This window comes from Prionailurus viverrinus, chromosome A1 (genome assembly GCF_022837055.1).
Source record: "Prionailurus viverrinus isolate Anna chromosome A1, UM_Priviv_1.0, whole genome shotgun sequence".
Classification (NCBI taxonomy): Eukaryota; Metazoa; Chordata; class Mammalia; order Carnivora; family Felidae; genus Prionailurus; species Prionailurus viverrinus.
The window spans coordinates 124,011,263-124,025,445 of NC_062561.1; the positions used below are offsets into that span (position 1 = coordinate 124,011,263).

The following is a 14,183-nucleotide window of genomic DNA, read 5'->3' on the forward strand; positions in this document are numbered from 1 at the left end:
AAACAACTATACTAGCAAACAAGTATTTCTGTATGAGTGGCTACAGATATGATACTATTAAATTTTATGTTTTCAGTCTGTTTCAAAGAGTGGTTTTCAAGGAATTTATTAGTTTCATCTCAGTTGTCATGTTTATTGGCATATAGCTATAACATATCCACATCATGCTTTAATATCTATATCTAGTGAAACCCCCTTTTTATTTTTAATATTGCTAATGTATATTTCTTGACTTTTTATCAGTTTTGCAAATGGTTTATCAATTTATTAATCTTTTTAAACAACCAGTGGTTGGCTTTGTTCTGTTTTCTATTTCATTAATTTCTCTTCTGTATTATTGTTTTCTTCTATTTTCTTTGAGTTTAGTTTGTTTATTATTTGCTAGCTTCTCAACATGGAAGTTTGGGTCACTGATCTTAAAACTTTCTTCTTTGCCAATTATAAAATTGTTACAACTGTCCCCATATCACTGCTTTAGCTGCTGTGATTTGACATCTGGTAGTTTTGTCATCATTCAGTTCAAAACACTTCTACATTACTTTGAATCATGAGTTATTTAGAAGTGGGTTGGTTGATTTTTAAATAGTGAGTGTCTATGACCTATGTTACAGTTCCTTTACTAATCTTTTATTCAGATGTGACTGAGGAAATCAAAAGGTTTTTCCAAGCCCATCCCTCTTGAGTGCCATTGACAAAATCTGATTTATGTTTTGCTTGCTCAGGATTCTGAGATGTGCAAACACTACCGAGTATTACCCAAGATGGGTTACCTTTGCCCAAAGAATTTACATCCTGTCTGTGGTGATGATGGCCAGACATACAACAATCCCTGCATGCTCTGTCATGAAAACCTGTAAGTCTACAAGTTGCACTACTATATCTTCAAGGGTAGAGGTTCTTGACTGTGGTGTTGACCCACAGTACTGCACTGATAGCAATTTGAGGTGTGTTGTACCAATTTACTAACCATAACAGTTAAAAATTCAAAATTTGTGGATGATCTTACTCATATATAAAATAGAGAAGACTGAAGATTATCCTTTTGGCTAAATTGCTTACATATTTTACTTAGTAGAAGAGAAAGGAAAAGTGGTGGGGTTATAACAATTAGAGAAAGTCTCTATTAGCCCATGTATACTCAGGAGAATGTGAACATCGTCCACCCACTATATAAAAAGGAAAAAGTTGAGAATTATTGCTATGTTGTGTCAGCCCAGCCTATAATCTCTACTGGGCCTATTGACTACCTGATAGCCAGGTATTTCAGATCCTCTCCAGGTCTTCTTGGTGAAGAAGTGGTGTCATGCAAGAGAAAGCAACTGGGAACAAATGGCAGACTTGCTGTGGGCTCTCAGATTTGTGCATCTTGGGCATATTTTCATTCTGAGATTCAGTTTTTCCACTGGAGAAGTGCACACTGTTCTCTGAGCCAGCTGACTTCACTAGGTTGTTAAGAAGAATTGCCATTTTTATTTGAAATTAAATATAAGGGATTTGTTTTGATACTGTCATCATTGGTTTTAGCTCTGTTGGTTTTCTGCTCAAATACTATCTTACCCTCCCCTCCGTTCCCAGCCTCCATTGGGCCAGCTCGAAGTGAAAGCATGGTGACAAATCTTGACTTTTCCATCCTGCCTCACCCCACCTAGATTTACACTGTAGTCCATGTATGTTCTAGTCTTCTGAGGACACTATAAGCAAAGGTCAGAATGTGAGGATGGTACACTCTGCAGTTCATATACTTAGAATAACATCTGAAGACTGTTTTATGTGTTCTCACATCTGTAGGTAAAGCACTTGCACTTTAATCCTCTCACTGAATCCTCACTATATTGTACAGAGGATGACTCTGAGGCTCAGAAAGTCTAGGTAATTTGTTTAAAGTCACAAAGCTAGGAAGTAGATCAAACAGGATTTTAACCTTGTTGGTTTAGATCTAAATACAGTTTTCTTTTCTTTCCACTACACTACTGTTGTATCCAAGGTGGTAGTTCTTTAAACATTTGGGGATCAAAAATTTCTTTGTCGATATGGAGAAAGTTACCTCTTTCCATCAAAGAAAAAAAATGAAGCAACATTAATAATTTGTATGTTTATTATCTATGGGCACATAAATCTCTTGAAATCCATCCATGGATCTTACAGAGTTTTAAGAATTAAGAAATCTCCATTCAAGAAATGAATGCAACCATTCAGGAATTTGTTTTATATATGCCTTCTCTTCAGCCCAGAAAATTTTCAACTTCCCATTACTGTAAAGGTCAGAGCCTAAATTATCCACCCAGTGTTCTTTAGTCATTCCATTAACTGTATAAACCCATAACAAGTGATACTCTAGTCAAGGGAACATTGAGTCACACACTTCAATGGTAAAAATATTAATACAGCATGCCTCAGGATGGATTTTTTACCTAAAGGAACTGGAAATATATATTACGGAGAGAAGATCCAGGCTATCCAAGCAAGAGAGAATAGTACTGGTTTCTGTGTTCTCAGAGGAAGTTAGAGGGAAGCCATTTCGACTTGAGCAATGTCCAAAGACAAGGCAAATTATCTTGATAGATAGTGAGTTTCTCATCACAGAGGCAAAAGAGTAGATGTTTAATATATGATATTTCTTAAGAGAGGCATTAAAATTTCATACCTTTTAAGATTTTTTCCAGCAATAAAATTCAAACTGATTATGTATTATTATATTTTATAAAATCTATATTCTATATTTAGTATATTTTACATATTTTATTATATATATGTATTATATTTTGTAATCCCACATTATCTAGTTTTCCCATCTGTAAAATAATGGCTTTGGACTAGATAGTTTCCAGGTTTATTTCCAACATTGAACAATTTCATAAGTAGATAGGTGGATTGAAATGCGATGGAATGGATCTAGGACTGGAGAATGAATTTGGAGCTGAATCTGAAGAGAGGACTGAACCTGGGTGATCCCTACTGGAAAATAGTTGAATTCAGATCCCAGGTCCTACCCTCAATTTCAGTTCTGGTGTGATGCCCAGATGTCACCCACATTGATCCTTGTTGTTGTTTTCTCATTATAACTGTGAGTTTTTCCAGCCTTTAAATTTCCTCTGTTCTGTTTTAGAATACGCCAGACTAACACACACATACGCAGTGAAGGGAAGTGTGAAGAGAACAGCACCCCAGGAACAACACCTCTCGATGTGCCAGCATCTGTAAGTACACCACATTCGTGATTACAGTGTCAGAGCCATTTGGTTCTGCTTCTGTGTCTTCCACTGGCTGATGGACGTTTCTCGGCTAGGGAAGTGACACTGGGTCACGTGACCCCAGAACTGGTCACATCTTCCTTGTGAAGATAATTAAGTAATTACTGAAATATGCAGGGATAATAATATAATAGTATTTTAAAATATTTACTGTTTACTGGGATCATTAAGAGATTGTTTATAAGCAATGTCCCGTCAGGGGACATTTGTCTAAGTATGAACTTAGACAAAGAGTCCATAGTATAAATTTAGAGTAACAGTAGAGTGCTTATGTATTTTTAATAATATTAACGAATTATAGCTTAATAAATTTACATTTGATGTTAAAATATATATTTGTATTCAATAAAACAAAATATTTTAATCAATTACATTTACTAAAAAAATATTTCTTATTATTCACAACTGGTTTCATGCCACTCCACTGCCGTAAAAAGCTTTGGCAATAATGGAATTGGAAACCTCTCTGCCAGATTTGGGGCTCTGAAGCAACACTAGATGAGACCATGTTCAAAAGAACTACTCAGTGAGCCTTGACGTGGCAAACTGGAAAAATAAGAGACGTAAGCTAGGTGTTTTGGGTTTTACGTTAGCGGCTAGAAGGCCAGGTAGAGTAGGCAGAGTATAGGGGTGAAATCAGGAGACCTTCCTTTTTCCTCGTGTGTGCTTGACAGTCATCTCTTTTCTCTGGATTCTACACATCCATAAAGAAAATGTATAAACTTTTGCTCTACTCCTATTATTGTGCTTGCTGTCTTATTACATATAAATTCTTTTTTAACTATTACATTTAAATTCTTAGTGGTTTGTTCCTTATTGACAGAATATACTATCCCTCCCATCTCACAAACATACCCTGTTACATATAACTCAGGGCAGGGACGTAAAAATACTCTTTATGTGAATCCTAAAGACCACACCTCCGACCATATCATGCTGTTATCTCATGTAAACAAGTTGACAAAAAGTACTTTATGAGGAATTTGCCATAGGAAATACTGATAAGATGTATTTATTCAAATAAGGAAGAATCTTGCCAGGGCTAAGCATTATAAAAGGTTTTGTAAGAGAGTGCCTTCCTTTCATTTTTGGGTGTGTTCTTTCCACTAGAATTATGTAACAGACATTATTAACAACAGGACTTATTTATGGTGTTAGATGATGGAATAAATCATTAGAACAAAAGATGTCCCGAACATGGGTTCAGTTCCCTCTGTAGGATTCGTGGTGTGATCTTGGATACACCAAGGTGGTACAGGTGGGTGATGGCCCAGCATTGCTCTGATGACTATGATGATGCGTGTCCTGGAGGTCGAAACCTATTGCCTGAACTTTGTTCCTGTATAGAAAGATTCTATAAGACAGTCTGGAGTCTGAAGAATGAATTAAACGCCAGATCACAACTTTCCTGGAATAACAGACTGAGGATCCTAGAACACATACTTACATTTAATATCTAAGAAGTATTTTCTATTGTACGATAACTACTATGATTTATATAACTAAGAATTTTATGTGCTCTTTCCTTGTGCGCATCTTCACAGTAGGCCTGTGATTAGGACAGGGATTATTATCTTTCTGATTTTATAGAAAATCAGCCCAGGGAAGATCCTGCAATTACCAGAATTATTCATTATTACAATTTGGGTCCGGTATAGGTCTTCTGACTTCAGAGCTTATGCTCTGCTCCTATCCCTTGGTTATCAGGAGATTCTGAAAACCAGGAGCTCTAGAAAAGGGATTACATATCTCAATTAAATAAAAATTAGCTACCTTGAAAGGAAATTTCCTGACAAAGATTTTCAAAGATGTAACGAGACCATAGATTTCCACTTTCAAACCAAAGTAAATCTCCTGGGGTGGATGTGAGGACTAAACTGGAGGTTTAGGTTTGGAACAACAGTGCTGCTGGTGCTCCAGGTGGTACGAGCTGATAACGCATAGGAATATGGAAGAAAACTTCCTGAGGCCCTTGCCTTCTTCTAAAAATCAGAGAGATGATTAAATTCTTACAACCCAAAGAAGCTATAATAGTAAAGCATTAGTGTTGGAGGAATTGGATTTAAGGTCTGACCAAATGTGAGACCTTGGCAAGTCACTAGCCTTCTCTGGAGCTCAGTTCCCTGCTCTGTGAAATGATGTTAATGACACCTACCTCTTTTCATTACCATGAGGACCACAAGTAATCAAGCACAGAGTTCGTATTTGTATCTGTCTCAACAGGTAGTATGTACTAGGTGTTCAGTACTCATTGAATCAATTGAATAAATGTGGAAGTGATTTTAAATGGTGAGTTCTTGGCAGAATGCAGTGATCTGTGGATTTCTCTAACTACAACATAACTATAAATGTATAGCCCACATCTCTATTATATCTCTGAGTTTCTAGCACCTAAACTATCCATCTTCTCTTCCAGGACAAATGATGGAAGAATTGGTGAAAGCCATGAGGGAAAATATATGCCCTAATTCTGAATCGCCTCTCTCCATCTGTATATACAAAGAATTCTTCAGAGCTTATTATTTACTATAGAAAATGATACAGTGCTGTTGGGGGAATGGACTCACTGACTTTCAGTCTTTCCCATCTCTTTCCTCCTAGAATCTGTGATCCAAGGGCACAGAGATATCTCCATCTGTCTGTGCTTGAAAATCTCCTGATCACAATGCTGTCTGTTCAACTACTTGTTCAATAAAAGTAAACCCAGCAGAACACTATTTCTGGGATTTCTTCATCACTGCCTGGATTTACAGGCTTTACAGAAGCTGAAAACTACCCTTTTGTCTTGCTAAGCTATTGGTGGACACAAAATGCTCACTTTTTTTTCAGTTTCAAGTTGCTGTCCTAGTTAGAAGAAATGTCTAGAAGAGAGGTAGGGAGGTATGGGATCCAGGCATTCAAGAGCTGTATAAAGCCAAACCAGTTATGAATCACCTTCCGTATCTGTCACTTTACCAGCTCTCCTATGTAACTTCCGTATTTCCATGCAGAGCGTAACTACCTCTGTGACACAGATACCATCCAAAGACACAAACCAGTAGTTTCTCATATTCGGTCGTGTTGCCTATTGACCATTTCCTATATCACAATCTGGGAGAAGACTAAGCAGATGAGAATTACCAGTGTGTTGCAAGTCTCTAGAGCAGCACAATCCAATAGAAAAAGAATTCAAGTCACATGTAATCTCAAATTTTCTAGTAGGTAAAGAAATGGGTAAAATCAACTTTAATAATGTATTTTATTTAGAACCCAGTATGTCAAAACTCTTATCATTTCAAAATATAGTCAATGTACACTTTCATTTTAGCAGGTCATTGATATTTTATATTCACAGCATACCTGTTTGGACCAACCACATTTCAAGTGCTACATGTAGCTAGAGGCCACGAAATGAGACAGTGAGCTAATGCACTTGAGAAATTAACCAGGGAATACAAGTGCGAGGTAGGGGTGGGATGGAACAGCTTGTAAGCTCCTGCCTCAGCGCTGAAACTCTGTCACGTTCAGCATCTTGATACTGACGTCCTGTGACAGCACCTAGATGGGATAAACACATCCTAGAGGGAAAAAGCTATGGAGAATCCATCATGGTTGAAGTTGTTTCTCAGCTGAAGAACTGTACCCAGAATGGTAGGTCTACTTGGATTTGGGGAGTTAACTTTGTTTTTTTTCCTCTGCCCTTTTCTCTTAGATAAGTTGTTGCTAGGGCAATTACAGTTAGGATTTTGTAATCATTGTCCTTTGTAACTGCATGAAAAATCAATTCTATGCTGTTTTTCCCCTTATGTTATCATTAAGGTAACAGAAAAAAAAAAAAAGAAGGTTATAAATCCTTTTTTTTTTTTCAGGCATGAAAATACTGTCATTTCTGGAAAGAAAAATAAGTGAGAAAACAGTGTTGCTATTTTCTTTGGCAATTCCAGGATATAAGGGATGGGTTAGAGATTCTTTAACATGAGATTGTATCACCTAAGTGGGTAGTTCTCGGAAATCCAGAAACTCTATTTTCATGGCCAAGACATATTGTTTTTTGAGAAGTAGTTGCTTTTTTATGTCACTTTGAACATTTGAAATATAAACAATAAACCATTTACAAATATTCAACTTTCATTATTTTTTCTATTATGATTACCATTATTAGCTAATATGCACAAAAACTTTGTTACCCATGTTTAAGACTTAACCAATCCTTGATAATCATTCTGAGCACCAGGGCAAATGTGGCTTAGGAATAGGATGGAGTGGAGGATAAGATGGTCTGGAGTGGGATTAAACAGGGAGATGGAAAAAGGCTCAGGGACCCAGGGAAGGTCAAGAGTAAAGTGAGGGGTGCAGATGTCAGGAATGGGATGGGTACCAAGAAAAATAGAGAGTGGACTGAGATGCAGGGATTGGGGTTGAGTGTGAATGTGTTGAACATGTTACTTGGAATTTAAAACAAAGCTGAAAGTTGATTTTTTTGGTTGGGGGGACACAAACTAGAGGTGAATATAAAATGTCATCTGTGTCACAACGGTCACAACAAAATAGCTGCATTAATAATCAAGTAAACTAATTTTTGAGTTGCCTCTTGAGTTATGTCTTGATGGATGGTAGGCAGATGAAAACTGGACCCATCTCACTGAGGTTACACAAACCAGCTCTAAAACTGTAGACCAGGACGTGACAAATGATCCTGTGTTGGAACTAAAATAAACCAAAACTATTTATATCACCTCTTCTTGGTCACTCTCACAGACTTATGCATTTCTCTATAACTGATGCTCTTTCAGATTCCATTTTCAGAATATGGGTTTTCATAGATCTACCACTGTCAACTCCTTTATTTTCTCATGTAAGGGACTCACCTGAGATCTTCCTCTTTCTCTCAAGGCTACACAAACACCCAAGGAGAATACTTACCTACACTATGGGTAGGGAAAATTTTTCTGTAAACAGCCAGATAGTAAATATTTTAGGCTTTGTGGGATAGTTTCTGTCACAACCACTCTATGCTGTTGTTGTGTGAATAAATGAATTTACATTATGTAAATAAATATACGTGGCTGTGTTCCATGTATATTTATAAAAATAGGTGGTGAACCAGGTTTGACCCGTGGGCTGGAACTCACTAATGGGTAGGAATCTGTCAGTTGTCCCTCTTCTTTGTAACATGTTTGTCTTCTCTTTGCCCCTTCTGTACTTTTAAACACCAACCACACTTCTCACTCCATGAAAATAGAAAATAAAATAGAAATATAATAATAGAATAAAATAAGAGAAATAATAAATGTTGACATTTCTAAACATTTAATATGTGCTTGTAACTGAAAAAAGCACATGGCAAGACTCACATTTGTACCCCAATCCAATATTCTTTGTGGCCTTCTTGGTTGACTTTGACCAAAGACAACATCATATTTTACACAGAGATAACGGTAAATGAAGTCAATATGTCCTGTGGTCTTTATAATGATGAGGGTATCTGTTTTCTTCCTGGAAAAAAAAAACATAGCAAGAAATTCCTGTTCTTTCTTTTATGCCATTGTGGCACATAAGTCCCTTTTTCTTTCCAGTATTGAAATGAAAGTTCTATCTAAATAACATGTGACTATAAGTCATTCTTTGAGCATGAGGAGAGAACAGAGGCAAGGACTTTGTCATATGAGGATTAGTCCCAGGAAAGAAATCAAACAAAATATTTGTCATCCTTAATGGAAATTTCATGTGACCATAGAGCTCCTTCCAGATTATTTTGAGGGATAATGTACTGTCTTCCTCCAAGTCATTCTATGCTATTAACTACTTTTCATTATATCTTTGCTTCTCCTGTATCACGAAGCTATCAGAAAACAATGTACTTTTGCCATTCTAATCTGTTACAGTACTTGTAATATTTTTTAATGAATTTTAGACCCTCTTTTTCTCTCCAACAGAATTTTCCAATGGCCTTTCAACAGACTTGTTTGTTTCCCTCCTTTACAGCTCTCTCTTAAAAGAAAGAAAGAAAGAAAGAAAGAAAGAAAGAAAGAAAGAAAGAAAGAAAGAAAAAACTCCAAGGGCACCTGGGTGGCTCAGTCTGTTAAGCATCCAACCCTTGGTTTCCGCTCAGGTCATGATCTCATGGTTCATGGGATGGAGCCCCATGGGATCACTGTTAGCACAGAGACTGCTTGGGATTCTCTCTCTCTCTTCTCTTTCTGCCCCTCCCGGCTTGTGTGTGAACTCTTTCTCACTCAAAATAAATAAATAAATAAACTTAAAAAAAAAAAAATGAAAAACTCCAAATGACCTCTTCCAAACACAGATCTGTTTAATTCCCCAGTTTACATTTTTGAAGACTCCTATGAAGCAGCCACACTGTACCAGAACAAAGCAAAACGAGACAAACCTGAACTCTAGACATTGTCTTCTATCTTCTCCTCTCCTTTTCATCCTCCATAGAGTCAATCACTGCATCCGATAAACTCCAGTTCAAGCCCTAGTCAATCCCTTCATGACTGGCCATATCATACTTATAAATGATCTCCCTCTACAGCCTTCTCCCTTCCATCGAATTCTTTACTGTAGGCAGGGTAATGCTCTGAAATCCAAATCTGACGGTATTATTCTTAAAACCTGTAAGTGGCTTCTCTAGCCCCCAAGATTAACTCGAAACTCTTCCTGGTACAAATAAAAAATTGCTGACACTAATAGCTGAAAACAAACTAGTTACTTGAAAATATGAACTTATAAGATGTATCTCCCTCCCCACTCCACTGTAGGCTAGATAGATTCATGAGGCATTTCTCAGAAATATTAGCAAAAGCTGCAGCTGAAGAGGAATGCAAAGAGTAGCATGAGCCCAGAAAATATGTTGTGAAGTGTACTGTTGTAATTGACATTGTACTTTCAACCAACTAATTTTGTTATCAGCTAAATATGTAATATGTACTGATAAGGTCTCAATCATCAAAAGATTATTGTATTTAAGGTTGATAAAATCTCAGATTGACAGAGTTAGAGAAAAATTAGAGATGACTTATCCAACATGTTTCAGATATGGGAATCCTGAAGCCCAGAGGGGGGGAAGTGATTTTCTGAGCTTACCCAAAATCAGAAATACAAATTCAGCTAAGTGGTTTTTAATCTCATGTTCCTTATACCATTCCCTCTGGCTTCATGAACCCTAGTTCCATGCTCTTCATACAAATAACATTATCTGATTATGTTTTCAGATAAAAAGGATCTGGATCTAGTGATCCAGAATATTGCTCATGTCCTACAGAAATGGTCACCTCTGTTTATGTGTGGAATAATTCAATTCCAAATCTAGGGAGTGTGTGGCAGGACAGAGAGTACATGTGCTGATTTTTTAGCACATAGTAATGGGATTAGTGATGAAAAGTGAATTCCAGTGGCTTGACTTACATGAAGGAAGTCTTGGAAGCAGTAATAAAGTAAGAAGTTTTCAACTATTATATTCTCACCTCTGGATCAATTTTGTGCCTGGAATTTTAAGTGTGAAAGTTGCCAGAACTTCTGTTCTGAGAACAGAACTTGCCACGGTCTCTACAAGTGAGTTATGGACAAGGTGTGTTCACAGGGGATATTTGCGTAAGTCACAGCCTTTGATCACAGGACAGACATTAATAAATCAAGCAGGAAATGCCACATCCTTCTCCACCCAGAAGTTGTTCCTATGCATTCAAAAGAGGAGTAGACAGCTGAGTGATTTCCAGTTATAAGCGCCCACTGAAGATTTGCTGGTGGAGCTATATAGCCCAATTAGCACTTACCCAGAAGCACAAGATATTCCAGAGAAAACAAACATTGATAGTCATTTTAATGTCAGTATGTCAAGTCAAAGAAGAAATAATAACACAACATCTGCAATAAGAGCAATAGTCAAAAGCTGTTAACTAGTTTTTTGTTTTTTGGTTTTTTTTTTTTGTATCTTTCCTTCCCCTCTATCACAAAGCTCTAAGAAAACAGTGTGTAGTTTATTTCAGCTACACTGGACAAAGGCATAAATAATAGGCAAGAAATTATCCTTCATGGCTTGAGTGCTTTGGGAAGTAACCCAAATAGTAAAATTTTCAAGAGAAATGAAAACGACCAAGTTCTGACACTGCCTAACACTGCTGCCTGGCAGCATCCTTAAACAGCAAAAGACTGCTGATGCTTGACTGTAAAAGGTGTCTGCTGAACCCTGGAGTCAACAGTTCTCAATCTCAATCAAAAATCACTCTTTCCCATGAGTGGCACAGAATCAGGGAACAACCTCAGGGAAGGGAACCATTTATGTCTGGATTGGACCATCAAGATGCAGGCAGCCGCCATGACTGTCTAGAGATCAGAGGGCCTCTTCTGATTTTCTGGGCACCTGCTTAAACAGCTCAGATCCTCATAAACCCCAATAATGAATGAGACCAAATGTCCCCAAAACCCAGCAGAACAGAGGACTTGGAATCAGTTTATTTAGAGAAATTTTATAATTTTATTTAGAGAAAAAGAAGGAATAGATAATTTTGTACATCTACATTATTGATCAAAGCTCACACCTACTATGTGTGGGATCTTATTGAGGGTTGCCAGGAATTCATGTGGGATTCATATTCACATCAAGGGCTTGCTTCCCTTGAATCACAGCCAATCAATTATTTTTGAAACAAGATCTTGAACCTGTAAAGGAACTGGTAACAGAAGTTGGTATGGATTTGAAGTCACTTTGAGACAACTTTTGATTTGGGCAATGTATTGTGATGATGCTGAATTTTACACAATCCTACACACTCATTTTAAATCTTTAGATAGTTACTGAGTAGATGGCAAAAGGTAGAAAAATGTAGTGTTGGTAGAATTTGTTGACAGGGTTAATTTCTCTGTCATTCCTGTGGGAATTTCCAGAAAGGAAGGAATATGGGAAGTAGATTTAGGAGGTATTATTCTTGAACTCTGAATTTAAAAAAAAAAAAAAACATCAAACAAACAAAAACCCTTATATTCTTTCTGGAGAGAAACACACACACACAAATTAAAGCCTAGCTGGTGAGAGATTGGCTGTGAGTATGAAAATCAGAAGAAATGAAGACTCCTCTAAGTTTTCCTGGATTGGGTTGCTACTGGCAGATATTAGCAGAGTGAAACTGGAGAGAAGCCACTAAAAATGAGATTTAGCAACAAAGTTTTCTAGGAACATATTGAACTAGAAGATCCTATGGGATGCCAGGATGGTGATGTCCAGATAGCAGTAGAGAATTGAGTGCAGGACCCAGGCAGCAAATACTTCCTCACCTTCTCTGGGATACCAAGTTGGGACAGAATCCCATGCTGACCCAGGGCTGTGTGATGGTTTGAGAAGTTACGGCATTAGCAGAATAAATCCTGTGCTAGAATCTAGGGATCTATTTCACTGCATGGTCTTGGACAAGATATTCTCCCTCCCAGGGCCTCACTTCCTTTTGTGTGTGTTTTCTAGGTCAGTTTTCAAATGGATTTGCATGGAGCCTTATAGTATGTGGTGGAAAAGCAGGGGCTCTTGAATCCTGTCTTGCTTCTATTTAAGTGACTGCCTTTTTAAAATTGTTTCATTTGTTGCTTACCTCATAAAATTACATTTAGAAAGAAATGTAAAGTTCCATTTCTTAATTGAATAACAGTAATGAAGAGTTTGAAAGTCACAGGCCTAAATGCTTGCCCTTGGCCTTGCCAGATCCAGCATCACTGAGCCATGGTTCTCATTTCTGTTATCTACTTAGAACTTGTGACTCTAATCAGATGTTCCACTATAACTTGGGAAGAAGATCATTTACCCCATTAAGAAGAGTTTCTGGAGCACATTTCATTATAGTATACATATTTCAAATGGTGAAGAAGCATTGAAATATGGGTGAGGTGTAAGTACTCAAATTTCACAATAGGAGAAACCAAAATTATAGAATTATTTCTGAGAAAAAGAAGTGATATTGGAGATGAAAAGTGGGAGATCGTAAGTTCTGAAATTGGAAGAACTAGTTTTGGATCAAGATTCTATTACTCATTAGCTGTCTACTTTGGGCAATTTTCTTAATTCCTCCAATCTTTGAGTTTGCCCTTTCGGAATTATCTCTGTCTTAACTCCACAGTAAATTTATCTTCTGGACAGCTGATGTTGATGATCACATCTAAGTACTTGGAAATCATTAGGCCTATATTATTGGGAAAAAAAAAAGGTTTGTTATCAGACATATATAGATAGGGGCACCAGAGAATGTGTTAAGCAGAATATCGTATTTGTAATCTTAAGAAGCATGACACTCTATGCTAAAATCTGGATTTTCATTATAAACAATCATTGTTGCTATTGACATAGCATATATGAATAAAAAAGTACAGAATAGAAGCATAAGTCTAGGATTCTGGAGGACTGGCTCTTACAACTATTAACTCTATGACTAAATAGAAAGCACTTAATCTTTCTGTATTTGTTGTCGCATCTGCTAAGTAGCAATAATACTGCATATTTCACAAGTTTGTTATAATCACTTAACAAGCCTTCATAGAATATTGAAATTGTCTTCCTACTCTAGAAAAGCAAGGTATTACAGCGTTAAGTATTCATGTACCACTGTACAACAAGAAATGTCCTCATTGTTTCTGTTTTCTGTTTCAACTTTCCTACATTTGATATCACCTTAAAACCCTTTACGCATACCATCTTAATGTTTTTTTCTCTTTACTACACCTGTGATTTTTATTTGTTCTTAAATATAGCCATGCTGTTGTATTTGCTAAGAGACCAGAGGATTATCATGCAAGAGAGCTTCTGGTAGGTGAGTTTCAGGGTATAACTATTTCCACTGGCTACAATTCAAGATAATAAGGAAGTTTGTGAAGTTAATACCCTAGCTTGGGTTAGCAACCAATCACCACTGAAAAGGTCGATTTTTAACGAAGGTGGGACCCTACCTTATGCATGTGTGTCTATATATA

The 14,183-nt window shown here is 36.9% G+C and overlaps 1 protein-coding gene across 1 annotated transcript in view; it reads left to right on the forward strand.

The window, feature by feature from the left end:
* SPINK5 (serine peptidase inhibitor Kazal type 5) overlaps positions 1 to 5,780 on the forward strand; it is a 75,901-nt gene extending 70,121 nt beyond the window's left edge. Inside the window, exons 32-34 of the mRNA XM_047866275.1 lie at positions 723 to 853; positions 3,107 to 3,197; positions 5,668 to 5,780. Of these exons, the coding sequence (XP_047722231.1) occupies positions 723 to 853; positions 3,107 to 3,197; positions 5,668 to 5,676 (231 nt within the window). The 3' untranslated portion in view covers positions 5,677 to 5,780. The remainder of the gene's footprint in view (positions 1 to 722; positions 854 to 3,106; positions 3,198 to 5,667) is intronic.
* Positions 5,781 to 14,183: the final 8,403 nt, after the last annotated feature.